At 34.8% G+C, this 22052-nt stretch overlaps 2 protein-coding genes across 3 annotated transcripts; one reads left to right on the plus strand and one right to left on the minus strand.

Annotated features, from left to right (window-relative positions):
- The first annotated feature begins 2920 nt into the window (after positions 1-2920).
- Positions 2921-7119, plus strand: LOC113872859. The gene is made up of 14 exons (XM_027510712.1): positions 2921-3024; positions 3287-3409; positions 3508-3567; positions 3659-3781; positions 4014-4100; positions 4189-4307; positions 4396-4497; positions 4660-4776; positions 5250-5318; positions 5406-5472; positions 5580-5633; positions 5874-5963; positions 6124-6156; positions 6604-7119. Exons 1-14 carry the CDS (start codon positions 2998-3000, stop codon positions 6697-6699), a joined length of 1167 nt encoding a protein of 388 aa, XP_027366513.1. The 5' UTR covers positions 2921-2997; the 3' UTR covers positions 6700-7119.
- Positions 7120-16018: 8899 nt separating this feature from the next.
- Positions 16019-21796, minus strand: LOC113871153 (zinc finger CCCH domain-containing protein ZFN-like). 2 transcript variants are annotated; one of them, XM_027508000.1, is made up of 8 exons: positions 21528-21780; positions 20759-20916; positions 20137-20199; positions 19197-19316; positions 18791-18896; positions 18606-18748; positions 17828-18157; positions 16050-16770 (listed from the first exon to the last, which is right to left on the minus strand). In XM_027508000.1, exons 1-8 carry the CDS (start codon positions 21580-21582, stop codon positions 16489-16491), a joined length of 1257 nt encoding a protein of 418 aa, XP_027363801.1. In that variant the 5' UTR covers positions 21583-21780; the 3' UTR covers positions 16050-16488. The 2 variants fall into 2 exon arrangements, with proteins under 2 accessions (XP_027363800.1, XP_027363801.1); XM_027507999.1 differs by having other exon boundaries at positions 16019-16770; positions 18606-18896; positions 21528-21796.
- Between the last annotated feature and the right edge of the window lie 256 nt (positions 21797-22052).

The raw sequence follows: 22052 nt of genomic DNA on the forward strand, positions 1-22052 counted from the left end.
CTTTATGTTTATGAACGCGTAAGCTTATTGTACCTCATAGGTTAGCACGCTTTTTCTTACAGGCCTCCCTCACTTACCAACTAATCCCTCACGTAATTTCATCTCATCGGTTTCTACGTGTTTTCTTATAGGTCTCTATGCTTGTGGCCTTCGATAGACTTTTACCTACCCACTTTGTAGGCTTTCATACTTGTTGCTTTCAAAAATATATCTCTTGCCTATTGTGCAAGCCTTCGTGCCTACATAGGTTTTATGCATATGAACTCCTAAGCTCATTGTACCTCATAGGTTAGCGCGTCTATTCTTACTTGCTTACCAACGAAGCCCTCATGCAAGTTTTTCTCATAAGTCTCTATGTGCGCTTCGTCTCCAAGGACTTAGTGCCTATTGTAATCTTAGGCATAATGCCTATTTTACCTTGTAGGCTTTTATGTTAGTTTGTTTTAAAAGCTATACTGCCCATTCATCTTACAAGTACCCGTGTTCATACATCCCTGAGGCCTAAGCCAATACATGTACTTAATCATAAGCTTCATGTATTTTGTGCATCAAAGAATGTTGTGCTTGTTGCAATTCACAAGTCTCATGCTTCATATTTCAGAGGCACTCATACCAATTTTTCTTAAAGGTCCATATAATCATTCCATCACTTATGCCTCATATATCTCATAAACTTTACTCTTATTCTAGTTGGATCCCGCAAGGCTTCTTATTATCTCACATGCCTATGTTTTATTCTCATCTTATACTCTTGCATGTTTGAATCATCTTATGAGCCTTATACATACCTCATTTTGTAGGCCTTGATTGACTTCTTTATTGTTCTACCAAAGCTCAGTAGCGAACTGTATCTTTAATTTTTTATTAAAGCTTGAAATCTTATCGACACATTTACATTTTTTAAAGTCCATAATCTTATCGAGTGAAATAAATGTTTTTAGAGTTAAAATAAAATTTTGCACAATTAATTGGAAGGTATCTGTTTTAAACCAATGGACGTCGAAAGGTGCTAATACCTTCCTTAAACGTAAATGATTCCCGAGCCCAAATCTAGTTTCGAATATTTTATTTTAATTAAAAAAAATTTTCAATGTTTTCTTTAATAAACTTTGGTAGCGACTTCTTGTCATCGCCGTCCCGTCGTGACTGCAGTTGTGACAGAAATAAATAATTATAGATAAAATTTGTGAATTTGAAATGTAAATGGATAAGAAAATTTTAATACTAAAAACTTGATTTTAATATAAAATAAAATTATGTAAATATTTTCCATTATAATAATAAAAAACTAAATCAATTTATTGTTAAAAAAGGATAAAGTCATAATAATAATAATAATAATAATAATAATAATAATAAAAAATAACGAATTAGCTGTAATTAAAAAGTAAAATAATAACGAAATAAATTATGTTATAAAGTGGCCGGTGGATCTCTAGGCCCTTTGTAGAGTCCCTCTTGTTTTTGGACGGTGAAGTCCTTTTTCTAGAAAAAAAATGTTATATTACTGTCTGTTAAGTTTTATTAAATTTTTTTGTTAAATTTTTTTATCATTACGATATTTTAAAATAGTACGATGTTGTAATAATATCTTTAAATTTTTATTATTTTTGGGAAAAATCTTATTAATATTGTTCAATGATATTTCATAATACTATAATATTATTTTATTTTTTTATTTCTGTCAAAGTATTAACAAGATGAACGAAAGGGTGTGTGGAGAGAGGGAAGTGATAGTATATTAAATGAGATAACATTTAGAAAAAGATCAGTGAGAATAAAGATTGAAAAAAAATACCGTTATTTAATTTTATATATTAAAATATTTTTAAAAGTTATCTTAAACGATTTTTTTAAGAAATATTTTTTGTAACTTATTATGTTATATAATTTCTTGTATTTATTTTAAAAAAAAATATTTTAAAAATGTGAGATCTTTTGTTTCGAATGCTTTTTGAAAACTGTTTAAGTAAATTATAATAAAATGGTAATTTTTAATAAGGAAGTATTATTTTCTTTATAACAGCGAAGATTATAATTTAATATAAAAAATTAATCAATATATCGTGAAATTAATTATAATTGCTTGAGCTTTTGCATCTAGATCTCGAGTTTTCAAAGACTCATTTATGATTTGATTTACCAAAATCACGGTATTGTTTTTAATTTATTGTAATTATAAAATCAATTTGAACAGGCCAATTTTCTTTGGTGGATGAAGAAGGGGCAGCTATAATTCTGCAAAAAAAGAAAAGAAAAGAAAAGAAAAAGTCAAAAACCAAATGGAGAGAAACACAAATATGGCCATTATGCATTTGTGCTTGTCTTTCTTAAATGCTATAGATTGTGGTTTTACTTTTTAGTCAATGGCTTGAAATTTAAGCACGTGATATTGTGCCAATGGGAGAAGTTGTATATAGCAAGAGAAATAATATTTTGAGTTGAATGAAATTAATATTACGTAATACTCACACTAATGAAGGTTACGTCATTGAATTAATTTTGAAATGCTATTTACTCCACTCAAAGAATAGGTATTAGAAATTCAGTGGAAAGTGGACTGAGTCTGAGTCACAAGACAAAAGGCCGAGAAAGGGTCGTTTGTCTGAGTGTGTGTTTTATTAAGGACAATCTGTATTTGTAACAACCTTAAATTTTTCATTATAAACAAAAAAAGGAAAAGGAACATTTGATGAATTTTATGTTTGATAATATTTTGTTTGTTTGTGGCACCGCGTTGTTCGGTTCCCGCTCCTTACGTCAACTAACTATATTATCTGATCTGAAAATTAAAGGAATGGTACTTATCCATACCTTAAACGAATTTGAATGAATTACCAATACGATCACTATCATATTCACGATCACCATCTTCTCCATAAATTTTTCTTTTTCAAAATTGCCAATTGCTTGTTGCTAATAAACACTTTTTCTTTGAACTTTGGTTTTGATTTTGATGCACAAACAACACAATAGCCCTTTGTTCTCTGCTTTTCAATGCCGGACATGAAATCACCTTCTCGAGTACCCTTTCGTTCCTTTGTTCTATTTCATATCTTTCTAGTTTGTTGCTTCAATTCATGCTTTTCTTCTGTTCTTATTTCGTTTCAGAAATATGCTCTTCTTTTTCCTTTCAATTTTTTCGGTCTCTATTTTGTTGTCTAAGGAATTAAGAATGAAAAAGAAGTCACAATTTTTATGGAAAAGAAATTACAACGCTTTTCAATTCTATTACAATATTGTGTATTGCTTTTTTCTAACCTTACATTCTCTTATGTTGAACCAGGTATTTGTGGCTGCTGAATCAAAGAGTAGAAAATCTTGTCTTTATGCGATCCTCCCAGCCGCTTCTTTAATTTGTGTTGTTGTATTTTTCATAAGTTCGTTCTTCTCACAAGGCTACAAAGAGGTATATATTATAAATAGAAAAATAATTTTTTCAAATTGATAGACCAATGAGTTTGACTTTGATAAACTATAATTCATGTTCTTCCAAATCTCATACAGGAGAAACTGTTAAGCCAGAGTGTGCACGTAGATCAGAATGTGACAATTGATAAATGCAAGGTTCATTCTCTGACTGTGCATGCTTTCCTTAATCTTATACTGTTTCATATGCTCAACTTTCGTGCTAATATTTGTTTATCTTGTTTAGTAGAATCAGTGCAGGCCTAATGGAAGTGAGGCATTACCTGCAGGCATAGTCTCCAGTACTTCCAGTTTGGAAATGAAACCTTTGTGGGATCCTCCCATGCCTAGGAAGGGTAGACAAAGAGTAGAAGTAAGTTTACCCTCTGCTTGTAGATAATTTTTTTTTTATTAATGTAGGAAGTTATTTGTTGTCTGATTCATGTAGCTAGTCTTACCCAGTGAAATAGGACTATTTTTGTTGTTGTTGTTGTTGTTATTGATGTAGCCTATGTGGTCTCTTTAATTGATCTTCTCTTGACAAATGGCCGTGTTTATTTTTCTCTGATTCTGGTGTGTGCGCTAACTTGCCTGAATTTGAATAGGTTAAGGTAAATGCATCATCAACCTATTTTCTTGCGATGGCTGTTGGGATAAAGCAGGAGGATCTTGTGAACAGAATGGTCAAAAAGGTGCTTTAACGAGTTTTGTACAAATTGTTCATTGCAATTACTCTATGTTGTCCATGGGTGATGACCTCCTTTCTACACTACATCGCAGTTTCTGGCAAGTCATTTCACTGTGATGCTCTTTCACTATGATGGTGTTGTTGACGGATGGAAGGATTATGAGTGGAGTAGTCGTGTCATTCATGTGTCGGCAATCGGTCAAGGCAAATGGTATGTGTATAGGTGACTAGGTGATCCATATTTTAATTAACCAGTTATCCCAAGTATGTTTTGTCCTTGACATTTTTTTAATGATTAGGTGGTTTGCGAAGCGTTTCTTGCACCCCGACATAGTTGCAGCATATGATTATATTTTCCTTTGGGATGAGGACCTAGGAGTTGAGCATTTCCACCCAGATAAGTATGTTCAGAATATGATGTACCTTCTTAATTTTTGTTAATTACATGTTACAATTATATAGTTTGATACACTTGAAATTCAATTCAAATGGGCAATAAAAAGTTTATATTCATATCCTGCCTCATATGGTTTTTACCATATTTCTTCTTAAATGATTTTCAGGTACGTTTCTATCATAAAAAAGGAAGGGCTGGAGATATCTCAACCAGCATTGGATCCTAAGAAATCAGAAGTGCATCATCAGATTACTGCACGTGGGAGGAGGTCCAAAGTGCACAGGTTCACCCGTATACCCTTTTTCATGTTCTCAACACTATGTTGGTCCTATTATATCATTAGTTAGACCATGGCGTACCATTGGCAGTTTTCACTATTGCAACAAGTACTTCTTTAGAACAGACTCTGCTATAATGTGACTCACAAATCCTTGGAATTTGACTTAATTATATACGACCGAATTATTGATACACTTTGAAGGAAGTCCATCTTACCTTGCCTGTTTCTGATAGCAACTAAGGTTTGCTTATGGTTTTATGGTTTAGGTAGTTACCAACTTGTAATCCCATATTACACCTAATCTGAGCTAAAATCACCTCAATATGTATTAATGAGCATTTATTGAAAAAATTAAAAGAAAGAGAGAAAAGACATGTTTTACTTAGAATAATAGTTGTTACCAGGTAAGTGTTCCTTAAAGCAGATGCTTATACTCACGAATATGTTGTGCCTGCTTTTGGTTTTTGTGCTTGCAGAAGGACATATAAAGCTAGTAATGATGGAAAAGGCTGTGATGCAAGCAGCACTGCTCCTCCTTGTACCGGGTAAGAAAATCTTGTGCTAATAACAAATTTAATGTGGATTTCCCTTCATTTTACGCAGTTGAAGAAAGGTGAACTAATTTGTTTCAGGTGGATAGAAATGATGGCTCCTGTTTTTTCAAGAGCTGCATGGCGTTGTGTTTGGTATATGATCCAGGTACACCACTCTCCCCGATTAATGCTGCTGTGGAGCATTACTAGAAGCATTTCTCTATAAAGGTTAAGATTACATATTTATTCACCATCTATGGTTTTGTTTTATAGAGTGACTTGATCCATGCATGGGGTCTAGACATGCAACTTGGCTACTGTGCTCAGGCAAGTTAAGCTACCTTTTGGTTCAATTTCGCGATTTCCTGTTTTTAAATACATCATAGATGTTGTTGGTACATTTCTCCAATTAAAATCAAAATTTCATCAAGGTAACTATTGTTTTCATCTAGGTAACTAAAACTGGTGATGATTATCTGGATGAAATGTAAATTTTGATTGGACAACACTAATAGTATTCGTGGAATTATATTTAAATTTTGTTCTGTTGTTATTTCTGATGAACAGGGTGATCGACTAAAAAATGTTGGGGTTGTGGATGCTGAATACATTATCCACTACAATCGTCCCACCCTTGGAGGCATAGATAATACTACGGTGAGAAAAGTGGCATTTTTAAGAGTTTAACTAAGAAGAAATGCGTGCCTTAATTCTTTAAGATTAAAATTTGTTAGCATTAGCATGCTTTTTATCTGAAACGTGTGTTTCATTCTATCTGCTTTCTGCCATAAAACTGAGACTTATCTGTGACTTGCAGGTACAATCTCAGGAAAAGGATCATAGAGTTGATGTAAGTTACTAGGTTGTTATGATTTCTGAATTTATGTCACTGAATGTTCCATTTTCTTGTTTCATAATTACTCATCCAGCCCAATTCAGAATCATAGTCTGGTACTAATCATATTCATTGAATAACTTGTGTTTCTAGATGGGCTAATACTTACGTTCTGTTTGTTGGATAGAAAAGTCCCTTGAGTGACTGGTTTAGTATATTACGCTCAAATATTGCAATTTTCATTAGACCCTCGTCACCTTCAATGAAAGGATTCAAGGACTAATAACCTGGGCCATTTAGATTCAGATTGATAGATGACATATGGGATAGTGTATTTGAGATTCTTGCATGAGAAAAACTTCAGCCAAACAATTAGTGATTGCTATTTTATAAGTGTATTGCCTTATCTTAATTATATATAATTTTCTTCTTGTTACTAACATTATTTTGGGGGCTATGCAGGTGAGGAGACTTTCTTACCGGGAATTAGACATTTTTAGAAAACGTTGGGAAAAGGCAGTTGAGGAGGATGAATGTTGGGTCGATCCATTTCAATAGCCAGTGCAGGAATTGGAGTGATAGACTAAGTTACATGTAAATTTTGTACCAAAAAAGACATGTCATTTATGTAAAGAGGAGCAAATGCATCTGACAGCAAGTGTTGATCATGGGTACGGAGAAAGCTTAGAGGATCTCAAGTACAACAGGACCCCTGAAATAAAGTTTTATCTTGACAAGCTAGTGCATTTAGTGAAATTTTTTTCCCTTTTATTCGATCAGCTTTGAAGGTAAATAAAATGAAAATGGGGTAGATATGATGAGAGAGAAGTTAGATACGTAGACTCTTGATTTTGTTTTTCTTGAGTAAGCATTTTATAGTCATTTTTTTTAATTTTTATTTGAGAAAAGAAACTGATGCCAAGTGCATTTGAAGACAGTTAATGATGAGTGATTTTATTAAATTTTCTAGTATTTATGTTATCTGCTCATGTTTCAATTTGGATGATTACTTGATTCCACACGTCAGTAACAAATACATATTAAACTGAGCTTCCTTCCTTATATATTTTGTTTTCCACAAGTTAAAATGAAACTTAATTGTTTATTTATTTGAGGATCTTAACACAATATTTTGTAGCCCTCTAATCATTACACAGTATAAAAGTTTATTTTAATTATAATTGTAAAGCCAATAATGAACTAAGAAATAGTTGAATTTACATATTGATCCACATCCACCCACGGATATCTTTAAGAGAGTCATTAACGAGACCTCACAGAAAATCTTAAGAGATTGTTACTACTTTATCGTATGTGCTGCAGAGAGTGACCCCATACAGAGTCTTAAAAATCAGCATAGATGAAATAAACAAGCTAGCTTACCAAAATTTTTAAGTAAGAGGATAAAACAGACACAACCCATCATTGGATCCTTCAATTATCCTTACAATAGCACATGGGTTGTTGCTGATATGAGGTCAGAAAGATTCCCAAACACACTTCTCAAGATGCATGATTCAGATGCAACTCTCTAAACCAAAGCCTACAACCAAAGGCCTCAGCCTCACAAATTTATCAATACAGGTGTGCGATATTCATCCCTTATTAATTTAACATCATAGAAGAGCTGGTATTAGTATCATGAAAGACTTCAGAAAAGAGAGAATAATACACAGACCAAGGTGAAAAATTATGATTAAGCCCAAAAGTCATGACTTGACATTCGGAATGGACACCAGAGAAGCTGCAACAGAATAATTAAAGATGGCATTCAAAGCAATTACAAGTCCTAGGGGTGAAGGAACAGAAGCCAAAAGGTCTATTGGGAATGTTGCAATTGATGGCATAGCAACAGGGAGAGGGCAAGCAGAGCCCTTTGGCTCCACCACAGCAGGTGCATAGTGCACATATCTGAAAGACTCCCAACTTCCTCCTCCTCTCATTCATCATCATACGCATGGAAACTGCACCCCCATTTGCCTCCTAATTATGAAAATTGAGCTATAAATTCGACAAAATTCATTTGTATTTTAAGGAAAAGGAGAGAAGACTCACATGCACATTGGCTAATAAAATGGACAAAAGAATGAGAGAGATGATGAGCCCATGAGCATGAGCAGAAGCATGCATCTTGACAAGAGGTTGGTGATGGAGAGTGAATTTTATTTGTTTCCCGAAAACTAAACTACATTACTAGTTTTGCAGACTCTTTGCGTTAAGGGGAAGGGGAAGGACAAGGACAAGTGTTTCCTTTGAAATCAGAGACCACCAAGAGAGTGACCCCTCTTGTCTCTATTCTGTGCTGTCTACTCTCTAGAGTTAAAGGCTAGAGTGGATAACACCATCACATTTGATTGACAATGCCATCAATTTCCTATTATGTGAAAATCTCTCTGAACCTAGTGCTAGTTAAAATAAGAAAAATTCTTAATCAATGTAATTGGGTATTGGGATATTAAGAAATTAAAAAAAATATATTTTGTTTAAAAATATACTTTTTAATACATTTTAACATGATTTTTAATAAAATATACCATTTATTAATTCCTTATAATAAGTATCTTTGCCAAACTCTTAAATAATCATTTAGTTACACGTTTCAAAATTGCATAATAATAAAAATCCATGCAAAATAGTATGTAACAACATAATAGTTTTGGTTGTAAATGATAGCATGGTTTTAATTTGATGGAAACACTTCATCAATTAGTTGCATGGAGGCATAATTTTTTTTTTCTTGTACAGTCTGTATAAGTTACATAAAAGCAATAAGATATTAATATATCATCTATAAGTATATGAATATATATATCAAACAAATATTTTATTTTTAAAATAATAATAATACGTTGTTAATTTTATATAATTGTTTTAGATTCTTTATTCGACAATACTTGTATACATCATATTCGATCTACAACTTTTAGAAAGTTATGGCTCCTTCTCGTTCATATAAAAGATGTCAACTATATCTGAGCTAGAATTTCTGAAAGTTCAGTCTCTCCTCTTTTAACTACAGATATATAAGATGCTATGCACATCACATCGAGGCTTAAGTTGAAAAACATAATATGGAAAGATAGTGAGGTTTATTCCTGACTAAATATTACTTTTTTTTTCTGATTTTTAAAGAACTATTTAGGAAAGTTTATTAATAACTTATGATTATGAACAATCTATAAAAATAAATTATAATTTTTCAATTTTTTTAATTTTTTAATAAACTTACTGATACAATATAAGTTATTAGCTTATTTTAACATAAATTATCGTTTAAAAATAATTTAATAAATATTTAAATAAGCTGTATATTTTCTTTTTTACTTTATTTTACTATCAAGCTTCTGATTACTTTTTTTATGTGGACATTCTTAGACGTGCTTTCATTTTCACTTTGACAAGAGTTATGAAGATTGTCGGCCACACTTAAGTTTTTATCCTCTTAAACCTGTTTTCTTCACCACTTTCCATTTATGTATTTTCGTCGGCACCTGCTTGGACATATTTAACACAGATTTTGTTGTACATCTCCCGTGAACAACCCACGTCTAATATAATACAGTGGTTGCATTAGCGAAAGTGAATACTGATAATCTAAGCAGAAGCCCCAACGCATTCCTCACATCATGTACAAAACCCATCAAACAACCAAAAAACGTGTTGAGATCTGGTAACATATTACACATCCTGATTGCTGCATGGAACAGAGGACTAAAATAAGGAACTGCTGTAGCCTGAAAACAATGGAACCATTCCTATCTCTGCTCACTCTGCAGGACTAGACCTGTCAATAGGACATACCTGGTGATACATGCAACTATTCAGCGGCAATAGGGAAAAATATACTACTTGCATTTCGATTTATCTACCTAGAGAAAGAAGAAATTTATTCTTAGGTATTTGTTTACGTAAACATTCAAGATAATATTAATTTTTATTTTTTCACTAATATCATTTTATCTATATAAAAATTCTAAGTATAATAAATAAAACATTTACGCTTACTGAGTAGCTTAGAGATTAAAAAAAAATAGACCTACTAATATAAGATAAATTAAAAAATTAAAAATCTTGTCAAATAATTTTAACAAAATGATTAAATTATTTACTCGATAATTTATTTTCTCTCTTACCAGATGAATAAGGTAAGAGTTAGGATTATATCAAGCATAAAATAAAATGGTTGGGGGGAGTTTCCAATAAACTCTGCTTTTCGGATATACTGCTAAGTGCAAACTAGCACATAGTGAACGTTCAAGACAATGTTAATGTTTAAATCAAACTAAAAGAAAGAATCGACTCTGTACTCCTCATAACATGCACATGATTTGGTAAGCAATACAATACGTTATCTTCACTGACCGAAATGCTACTTCCTAAAACCTCCATTCAAGATATAAATTCCAGATTATGATTCGATGCATGTGAAACTGCAAACCGAACTGCGAGCAGAAAAACCCATCTAGTCTCCAACAATCCACCCACCTGTAATTGGACAATGCAATTTATAGCCAGAACCCCATAGCACTTTGATGGACACCAACTGGTGTGAGAATAAAGACTGAATCGTATTCAATTGAACTGATAGGAAATTAAAAGTTACATAAGAAATTGAGCAAAACAGATTAAGTAAAAAAACTAAGTTACATAGAAAATTGAGCAAAACGGATTGAGTAAAAAGACTTTCTTCCAAGATGTTCGAGAGCCTGGTCTCTCTCTTTCCAAATCCACTCAAAAACTGTCTGTTCTCCTTCCTACCTTTTTTCCTATTTTTATTCTGCTCGTAATTGCTTAGAGGCAGTTACGATTGCCCACGCTTGCCCTCACTAATTAAAATAACTAAGATAATTCAATCCTATTAAAAAATCTAAGTCTTGACTCTCTTCTTATAGTGTTTACTTATAAGAGGCCTAACAATACTCTCCCCCAAAAGAGTAACCTTGTCCTCAATGTGAAAAGAAGGAAATTGCTGCATGATGGTTTCCACTTGTTCCTAAGTGGCTTCAAACTCTGATATGTCAGTCCACTAAATAAGCACTTTGACAGTCCTGTGAGAAGTGTTACATACTGCTTTCACAGCAGTTGGTGTTACCTGCAATTCCAACTCTTCTGACAACATAGGTGGTAAAGGTTGAGGGTTTGCTTAGGGGGAGAGGGCCTTCTTGAGTAAAGAAACATGAAACACAGGGTGGATTTTACTCTCTAGTGGAAGGGCTAACTGAAAAGCAACTGCTCCAATTTGTTTGGTAATCTGATAAGGACCATAAAAACGCAAACTCAGCTTCTCATTCGTTGTTCGAGCCAATGACCATAGCCTATATGGCTGTAACTTGAGATACACCCAATTGCCAATAGCTAAGGATATTGGGCACCGGTCAACATACTTCTTCATTTGATTCTAGACTTTGACCAAATTTCCTTTAAGATCATGTAACATTTTGCCCCTGTCATAGGTCATCACGTTCACCTCTTCCATAGTTGATGGAATAGTGGCTCCTTTCAAAAGATAGGGTGGGTCGCAGCCATACAATGCTTTGCAAGGAGTCAATTTTGGAGAGCTGTTGTAGTTGGTGTTAAACCAGAACTCAGCCCAACTCAACCACTTAGGCCACTGCTTAGGTTTAGTTCCAGTGAGGCACCTCAGATAAGTCTCTAAGCACCGGTTTGACCATCTGTTTGGGGATGGTACGCAGAGCTAAACTTGAGTTTAGTGCCAGCCAACTTGAATAATTCTGACCAAAAGTGGCTTAAGAATATTTTGTCACGATCCGATACAATATAAGAGGGGAACCCGTGCAATTTAACTACTTTCGTGATAAAAATTTCAGCAACCTCTTTGGCAGTAAAGGGATGGCTAAGTGCAATGAAATGAGCGTATTTAGTCAATCTATTAACCACTACTAAGATGACATTTTTGCCTTGAGCCTTGGGAAGCCTTTCAATGAAGTCTATGGATATATCAGCCCACACTTGAGTTGGTATAAGCAGTGGTTGAAGAAGTCCTGTTGGTGATAGAGCTTGATATTTATTCGTTTGGCATGTCTCACAAGTAGCTACGTGATGGTGGATGTCTTTCCTCATGCCTTCCCAATACACAACTTCAGAGATTCTTTTATAGGTTTCAAAGAAACCTGAATGTCCCCCCATAGCAAAGTTGTGAAATTCTTGTAACAACAAAGGAATTTGTGAAGAGCCTTTTGGAAGCACTAATCGACCTTTATAAAACAGCTTTTGATTCTGAAATTTGTAGCCCGAATAGGAATTAGAATCTTGTATCAGATCATGAATTATCCCTTGGAGCTTTGGATCTTGATGAATTTTAGATGCCCAACCTTCTATTTGTTCAAAGTGGACTGAAGACAAAGTTAAAAATATCATTTTTCTGGAGAGAGCGTCAGCCACCCCATTCTCATTTCCTAGTCTATAACGTATCTCAAAATCCAAACCCATAAGTTTAGAGGTCCACTTGAAATATTCCTTGCTCATTAGTCATTGTTCGGTTAGAAATTTGAGGCTCTTCTAATCAGTCAGAATTATGAAGTGTCTTCCCAACAAGTAGTGCCTCCATTTTTGTACAACCATCACAATCGCCATTAATTCTCTCATATACTGACTTAGATTGTGCCCTATTAGATAGTCTGGCTAAGGAAAGCCATAGGCCTGCCCTCCTGCATTAGAATCGCCCCTAGCCCTATGTTTGATGCATCAATTTCTATAGTAAATGTTTTGGAGAAATCGGGGGTAGTCAATATTGGTAATTCGGCCACTAGGTTTTTTAATTTTTCTGGGGCAGCTTGTGCTTCATCATTCCACTGAAACTTATCCTTCTTCAACAGTTATCTTACCATAATCTCTAACAAATCTTCTATAGTACCCTGTCAATCTAAAAAATCTCCTCAAAGCTTTAATATCCTTAGGTATTGGCCAGTCCAACATCGCATCAATTTTTCGTGGATTGCTGCCACCCTTTTTGCTGAAATGATATGCCCCAAATATTCTAATTGAGTTTGGTTAAAAGTACATTTTTTTAGCAAACAATTGGTTCTCCTTCAACAATGCCAAAATGGCTCGTAAATGCCTCTGATGTTCCTCCTCATTCTTACTGTAAACCAGGATATCATCAAAGAAAACAAGCATAAATTTTCTCAAATACGACTTTAGCACCTCGTTCATAAGAGATTGAAATGTGGAAAGGGCATTGGTGAGTCTGAAAGGCATGACAACAAACTCATACTGCCCTTCATGAGTCTGGAAAGCCGTTTTATGGATGTCTTCTTCCCGCATTCTGATTTGATGGTAACCGGATCGTAAATCCAACTTAGAAAAAACCACTGCTCCTCCCAATTCATCCAGCAATTTATCAATGATAGGAATAAGGAACTTATCTGGTATAGTAATCTTGTTAAGAGCTCAGTAATCTACACAAAAATGCCATCCCCATATTTTTTCTTCACCAAGATTATAGGAGTAGAATAAGGATTAACACTAAGTCAAATTATACCAGAGTTAAGCATATCATCTACTAACCTTTCAATTTCATTCTATTGGTAGTGTGGGTACCTATATGGTTTGATGTTGGGGATATTAGACTCGTCCTTCAACCTAATCGCATGGTCTTGCCTTCTAGGGGGTGGTAATCCCTACAACTCTTGAAATACCGATTTGTAATCTTCCAAAACTGATTCCGTCTGCTTTCAGCTTGCATTTGACAATACTTTACTAGGAATCCTTGGCCTTGATCCCGTAGAGCCTTCATTAACTGGAATTCTAAGAGTTAATTCACGAAAATTTGCTCTTATTTCTCCCAGACTAGCCAGCCATTCCATTCCCAACACCACATCCACTCCTCTAAGATCAAAGACAGAGAAATCTTGTTGAATTTTTAGACCTTGCATCTCCAACTTCAATTTAGGACATACTTCTTCACAATCTAGCTTTCTCCTGTCACCCACCTCCACTGTATAAATGGAGGTTGCATACATATCTAGTTTTTGTGGTTTCACCAACGTGGCTAAAATGAAATTATGAGAGGATCCACAATCAATAAGTACCATGACCTGCTCTTTCCCAATCTTCCCCCACAACTTAATTGTTTTCTTTGACGTAAGACTAGTAGTAATGCTACACATAGATAACAAGAGGTCTTTTAGTTCTCCCTCTTCCTCGAGCACCATAGTTTCTCCCTTTGCATCCCCTTCTTCTTCCCCTTCGGCTAACACTAAAATTTGTAACTGTTTGTTTGCACACACATGGCCCAAACCAAACTTTTCATGACACCTAAAACACAATTCCTTCTTAGACCTCTCTTGTAGTTCTGCATCGATTAACTTTCTAAAGCTTCTTCCTCTGAAGGTATTAGAAAGTTTCACCACACTTCCTTCTCCTATAGCACTTCTAGTTCCAGATGCATTGGACTGTTGCTTCGCTCCCTGTTCCCACGTCACCATGATCCTCATTGGCCTACTCATCATACCTATTGGATTTCCCCTTTTGGTGGCCAACTAGTTCTTTTCATTCACTCTCTGTGCATAATCCATTAATTTCACCAAGCTCTTTGTTGGACGAAGCTTTAATTCTACTTTAATTACTTCCGTGAGGCTATTCAAAAATATGCCCTTCAAGTACGCTGGTTCTACACTCTTTAACGGACCAGCATAGAGTTTGAACTTATCTTTGTATTCTTCCACTGAACCTTTTTATTTGAGACTCAACAATAGTTCAAAAGGATTTTCAACCATGGTTGGTTGGAAACGCCTAATAACCGCTGCCCTAAAATCCTCCCAAGTTGGTTGGTGCACCAAGAACTCCCACCATTGATACCAAGTCAACGCTTTTCCTTCCATTGCCACCATAACTGCCTGTAATTTTTCTTCTCCAGACATCTCTTTTAAATCAAAATATCTCTCCACTCTAGTTGTCCAGCCATACACATCCTCTCCATCAAAAATAAGTATCTCTAACTTCCTCCACCTATCCACCTTGTATCGTCTGGCATTATGGCTTCCCTGTGTTCTGCCCTAAGAAATTGTTTGGCTTCTGTCATCGTTCTCTTCCTCCTATCTCACACGAATTTCTTGCACTGAGGCCTGCATTTCATTTAACTGTTCAGTTCTCTTCTCCATTGTTTCACGCATCGCCAACAAGCCTTCGAACCCCCTCTCTAGTGCCACCATGCTGTGCGTTGACACCATGAATGATCTCCAGGAACTTGTTGCTTTGATACCAGTTGATGGACACCAACTGGTGTGAGAATAAAGACTGAATTGTATTCAATTGAACTGATATGGAATTAAAAGTTACATAGGAAATTGAGCAAAACAGATTGAGTACAAAGGCTTCCTTCCAAGATGTTCGAGAGCTTGGTCTCTCCCTTCCCAAATCCACTCAAAAACGGCCTGCCCATCTTCCTACCTTTTCTCCTATTTTTATTCTGCTTGTAACTGCTTAGAGACAATTACGCTTGCCCCTACTAATTAAAATAACAGCTGCTAAAAAAATTAATAACTGCTAAGATAATTCAATCCTATTAAAAAACCCAAGTCTTGGCTCTCTTCTTATAATGTTTACTTACAAGGGGCCTAACACACTCTACAATAACAAAAGTACCATTTGTGTTGAGGCTTGACATGGGAAAAAGTATATCAACAAGGTTCTGCTTTCACTGCAATATTCATAATCAAGACTTTCTACCCTCAACTTCTGCAAAACAAACTCTGTCAAGGACAATCACTACAGATAGTATAAATAAATCAGGAGAAAATAAAAGTAAAAATGAAAATTACATTCCAGCAGTGTTATTTATAAAGACATAAAATCCTAGTTAATTTCATAGGACACGGCTTATGCTAAATTCTGGTAAGAATGTACAAGGATATAAAACGAAGAAAGGTATTGGCAATATTGCTGGCTCTTGCCACTGAAGTATTCTATACATGCACAGTAGACAGCATAAACCAAACTGCAGTGAGAAAGTAAAGGCTTTGAAATTTCAAACCTGCACCCAATAAATATTCAAAGAGGTAAAATTAGGTCATTACAGATTTCCAGAGAGACTTTTTACATAATGAGAAAAGTTAATTATAAAGACTGGTGGCTTAAGGACAGAAGGATTATTCACATTGGGTTTGACCAAATGTGACAATATTTGTTAAAATTCATACAATTAGCTAGGCAACATGAAATCCAGAACAATTGAATCTGTCAACTGCATTTAATTTCAAGATTGACAGAATCAACCTGACACGACCTCTGTACATCTCCAGCAATGGGAAAATCAATTTACAGATTAATCATTTCTCCCCTCAAAAAAATTGTAAAAGCCAAAAGACCCATTTCCAAGAGGCATCATCATCCATCATCATCAATGTCATCATCACCAGAAGGAATCTGTCTTGTCTCTGATAATGAAAGCCTCCTGGGCTTTGCTGAGCTTGACTCAACAAGTCCTTCAGATGATAAATTTAATTCTGCAGTTCCTGATGAAGATCCTAAAAGATGCCTGCTTGGGGCATCAGCTGAAGGCGATGCTGAGATATTATAGGTAAAAAGTCTCGTTGGGTGGTCAAACTTGCAACTTGGGCCAAATTTGCATATGCCATAACGTGAATAGAAGACACACAAAGGCTCTCCCTGTAAGAAATGGGACAGTGCCTCTGTCAGCTTGTACTAATTCAATCACAACTCACAAGACCAACTTAATCCAATTACCAGAAACATAATTTTTTTATACATTTATGTACATAACCAAAGGAAAAGAAGACCATATACAAGTGTACTCAACAGAATTCACATGTATTTTAAGAAATAAGAAATAATATCAAAGTCACATTCACACATTTCCATATTTTTAAGAATGACATGATTAATTGAGAACTACAGGGAGAAACTCTATCGCAGTAGGTCATAATTTGATCATCTAGATAATATAACAAGGAATAACTTCAAAGTTCAAACTACTCATATTGATCAGGATTTCATATCTCATATCAAGATAATTACCTAAAACAAACCCTTCCAACTTAAGTTCACTTCAAATCATAGTTAAACTTAGAACTACAATTCTTCTAATGTCTACATTCAAGGGTTCAAGCATCAGCATAATACCAAATGCAAATTTTGGTAATAGATGGTGCTACGTGCTATAGTTTAAGCTCCATCTATAAATGGATAAAATTTGAATCTGAAAGTATACAAGTTTTTGAAAGTAAAGGAGCAATATCAACAGAGTACATATTGCTCCTTTGCTTTTACTTTTTTAAATAGTCTTAATATTTATAAATATTAATACATATATCTATTTTGGATTTACTTCAACATTCTTTAGTATTTTTTATTTCAACATAAGAAATAATAAAAAAGAGTAATAATGAAAGGATAGAAATTGAAGTATAGGTAATTTTGATATAGTATTTTTATAAAGCCCTTTGTAGAATGTTATCTGTAGAACTAGGACATGCCACTTCCTAATAGCAAGGCCATTTTAGGAGAGAAAAGGAAGGCATGCAAATTCAAACAAGAGATAATGTAAGAATAATTGAGCAATAAATCATATGAATCATGGGAGAAATTAAAGAGACTAATTCTTGCTCAAATCCTCACAATTATAAATTCAGAAATAATAACATTTAAGCCTATGAAAAATCAACTTGGTATATAGATCGAACTTCATAGCAAGAACTGAACTCACAGGTCGTAAAGGAAGGCCCATGGGACTCAAGACACAATCAGGAGCAGGAATTAGCCTCTCACGTGGGTGGTGAAACCGACAGACAGCACCAAACTTACAATCTCCTGTCTTCATGTAGAATTGGCATTCAGGCTGACCAGGTCTCTCAGGAAATATGTTATCCCTCTGCAATGCATAAAACCCTACAGGAACTGTGGCAGAACGGAATTGAGAATATGCCCCATGTGATCCTGCACTGGCTAGTTCACCTTGGTGAGAAGTTCCATGTGTTTGATTATTTCCCATTGTTTGCTGTGAACTGTCTGACGTAGAGATTGCCCCTATTTGACTCTGCAGAATAAATATTCCATTAGGATGTTGAGATGTATCAGCAATGGCAGGCTCTGGCAAAACAGGAGGGTGCCTATATGCCATGTTGCATTATTACTAAGAGTTAAAAGATTGATCACCAAAGTATTCTGTTGAAAGACAAATACCGTAAAATTTCAAATCAATGCAGGTGAAACTTCAATTTTACAGAGGCAAATTGACTCTAGAGACAGGTATGCGGGATGGGAATACATCTTAGTGGCACTACAATGTTAAGAATCTAGTCTACAGCCAGGATGCAATGAAAAAACTTAACTCCAATTGAGGCATAAATGATGGAAACAAATGGCCTTCTACACATGTTAACGTAATCCTGATATAGTGAGCCTTAGAATTAGCCACAACATAAAATAACACTGTTTTTATTTCTTGTTTGTGACCTCTAAGAAGAATGGGTGAGCAAGCTTACACTGTAGGCACTCCACCCAGGCACTGAAACCACTCCCTGAGGTAGAATTAAGGGTGTATAACTCGAAGGACCTTGCCACCGAGGACTAGGAATATAAGATGCTCTCGACCAATTTGTAATTCCTCCAGTATATGACTGCTGACCTGGTGTAGTTGGGGAATGGACAGTAGGGTAAACAGGAGAACCCCGTAATGAAAGCATCATATTACTTGGTTGAGGATGGTGGAATTTGCAAGTGTTCCCAAACTTGCATTGTCCTGTTCTCAAATAATAAGTGCATTCAGGTTCATTCTGCAGAAGCAGGAAAAAATAAAAATATGAGCATTAATAATTTAATATCAACCAGAAAGCAAACAAAATATCTACAAAAAGGTTCAGGCATTCAACGGTCAGAGAGTACATATCTGCATGCAAGAATGCAAAATTTTGGAAAATATAAATATGACAAACAGGAGCAATAACTGAATTTATGCAGGTCTGACAAGTTAATGGTTACCAAATGAGCAAAGATACAATAATGAGCCGCCAGTTTATAAACTACCATTATAGTCATACTTATAAATGAATGAGAGGGGATCATTAAAAACTAACAAGGCGGAGTGGATAGCCTAAAATATTTAAGGCAGCTCTTCCTGCAACCCCAGCCTGATCTCTAGGATGATGAAATTTGCATGTGACTCCAAATTTGCAAGTTCCTGTCTTCAGATAGTACTGGAAAACAGAAAAAAATATATCTCTTTGTTATGGTAACTATATAAATAAAGAATGCATGTCAAGTAACAAATTAGTGCTTTGCAGTACAAGGTTGATGTTAACACCTATGCTATTACTCATAAAGATCACAAATTACAAATTCAAATAAGAAAATCTGACCAAAACAAGCATTTATAGTTTGACATGAAGTCATTTCCTATTTTATTGTAGCTAGATCCCATGATGCTATCAGTGCTTAAATCAAGAATTATTACAAGCCAGTAAGGGTTGTGTACAATATATATGTGTACACACACACAGAGAGAGAGAGAGAGAGAGAGAGAGAACAATCAGTTCTTAAGACAGATAAGGATAAGATTTTATTTTTAATTCACCTTAACTTTTCAATTGTTTAACAGGTATTTTAGTAACATGAGAACCAAATTGAACTAAGTCTAAATAGACCTAAACCAATTAACTCAAAATTTAGGCAACATAAATTCTTTAAACTTTCCACCCAAAGTATAATATTTTTAAGATAAATATAATATACAACTCCAGAAAAAAGAGGACATAAAACAAATAGCATGCAACACAGCTTGACAGTTTGTCCTTGTCTCTCTACCTCCACTTATCACAACTTCCAAATTTACTGACATTTTAGGCTTGCCTTATTGGCCATGAGAACTCATGATAGTGTTGACTCCAAATCCAACAATTACCCCCACAAAGATTGCTATGATTTGGAATATTTGCTGAACTCCACCTTAAGAAAAGCAGATTCCCATATCATACACATAAATAAGCAATATGCACAACTTAAGAAACTAGTACATGCCTGACATTCTGGTTGCCCTATTCTTTCTGGGAACTCGCCTATCATCCTTGCAGTGGCAATAGCCTGATAATATTCACAATAAAACTTATCAGGTATTTATATTCTCAACATAATGGAGTGAGATCAAAATAAAAATCACCAATATTGCAGCAAGATTCAACATTATGTAGCCCAGCTACATGAAATTTACTCACATAAAAAGAGCATATATGTGTAGATTGAGATGTGAACATGCATAAAAAATGTTCTATACATCTTCAAAGGAAAAAAAAGTGTCCTATACACCCAGAGCTAATTAGGTTGTTGCATCAAGGAAGGAAGAAAAAACAGTGATATTCTCCCTAGTGTCTATGCGCGGCTTTCCTATCTACCAACCATTACAATAAATAGAAATGCATGTGTTTTGAATAGGAATAAAGTGAAAAAGAACGTGTTAAACAGAAAATGTTGACAACAGGCAAATACTTTCAACTTGTGTTGCTTCTATAGCCAGGGCAGATTTTAATATTTATGGTACCAAGAGGAATGATTCAAAATGAATCCATCTGAGAGCAAGAAGAGTTGTGTATCTAATCCAAACACATATATTATAAATATGTACAAATACATCGCAACTTGGTACCAGCTTCCGGTTAGGAGGATGATTAAATCGACAAGTTGCACCAAATCTACAAAGGCCTGTTCTGATATAATATGAACAATCTGGCTCCCCTGGGCGCTCTGGATACGGTCCAGATTCCATTGTTTCACTTGGCCTCAATTTCATCATCCACATTGAACCTGAAATAACATTGATGTAATCTAAACCTACATATGCGTGAGACAGTAACACAAGTGTAATATCATCATCGATGCATACAATGTCCGATACTCTATTTTTAATTTTATTTCCCTAAATGTAATAAAAAATTTGGCTCATGAACCTACAAAATTCTAAACCTACAATCAGCAAAATAACACATGTCCGTGCAAGTTCCGTACGGGAAAGCTTAAATAATGGTAAATAGTAATTATTTTACTTTTAAAAAAATACTGAAACAATAACGGAAAAAGAAAAAGGAGTTTTCAAACAAAATAACGCTTGATCGAAATTGAATTGATTCTCAATTTCTCATAGTAGTTTAAATTAGGAAAGGCAATTGATCTAAATTGAACAAGTAACATATCCTAGTCCAGAGGCACAGCATTGGAAGATGAAGAGAATCATTTAGTTATATATGTTCGTTTATTCATTTCCTATTCATTTCCTCTGAAGATGCTAAATGAATTCCCGGTTAAATCAATTAAAGGCATGTGAAGGAAATAAGAGAAAAGGGGAATAGTAGCAGCAAGCAAGTGATGATCGTGGATTGCGAAAATTAAAATACGAAAAAAGAAAAGATAAAAGGAACCTTGAGGTTGAGTTAGGGGTGGTTGGGATATGGGAATTGCGGCGTGGAATTCCATGAGATTGAGGACTAGGAACGATGAGGTTGAGATTCTCCATTCATAAGCTATCAATCGCCTTCAATTCTCATTTCCCACCTTCTTCTCTTCTCTCCCCATTGCTCAAAAGAGAAGAAGAAAAAACAGAAACTTCTCTTCTCCACAAACCAGACCTCACCACAACCCTCATCTCTTCTTTTTCTCTCTCTCCTCCTTCCCCACGTGCCATCACTCTCCCCTTTCTTTTTTAATCCATTATTATATTATTGTTTATTTTTTTACTTTTCTCCCTCGCGTCATTGCATATTCATAAATAAATTAACCAATATTTATTTTTTTAATTGATAAATTTAAATGCACACGTCTCACTCTCGCACGCGCTGCTTTTTCCCATCGCATTTATCGCTGCCGCCTAACTCAAACCACAGACTCTCTCCCCTTCCCCTGTTTCTCTCTGCCTTTTTAATGTAACATCCCTGCTCTTTCTATTC

The sequence above is a fragment of the Abrus precatorius genome, unplaced genomic scaffold (assembly GCF_003935025.1).
Source record: "Abrus precatorius isolate BTA unplaced genomic scaffold, Abrus_2018 Scaffold7, whole genome shotgun sequence".
NCBI lineage: Eukaryota > Viridiplantae > Streptophyta > Magnoliopsida > Fabales > Fabaceae > Abrus > Abrus precatorius.

Coding starts and splice junctions, on each gene's coding strand:
- LOC113872859 (XM_027510712.1), top strand. CDS start 2,998: ATGCCGGACATGAAATCACCTTCTCGA. Junction 4,498..4,659: donor GAGCATTTCCACCCAGATAA/GTATGTTCAGAA, acceptor AATGATTTTCAG/GTACGTTTCTATCATAAAAA. Junction 6,157..6,603: donor AAAAGGATCATAGAGTTGAT/GTAAGTTACTAG, acceptor GGGGCTATGCAG/GTGAGGAGACTTTCTTACCG.
- LOC113871153 (XM_027507999.1), bottom strand. CDS start 21,582: ATGGAATTCCACGCCGCAATTCCCATATCCCAACCACCCCTAACTCAA. Junction 20,917..21,527: donor ACCCCTAACTCAACCTCAAG/GTTCCTTTTATC, acceptor ATGTTATTTCAG/GTTCAATGTGGATGATGAAA. Junction 18,897..19,196: donor TAGGCTATCCACTCCGCCTT/GTTAGTTTTTAA, acceptor CTGCTTCTGCAG/AATGAACCTGAATGCACTTA.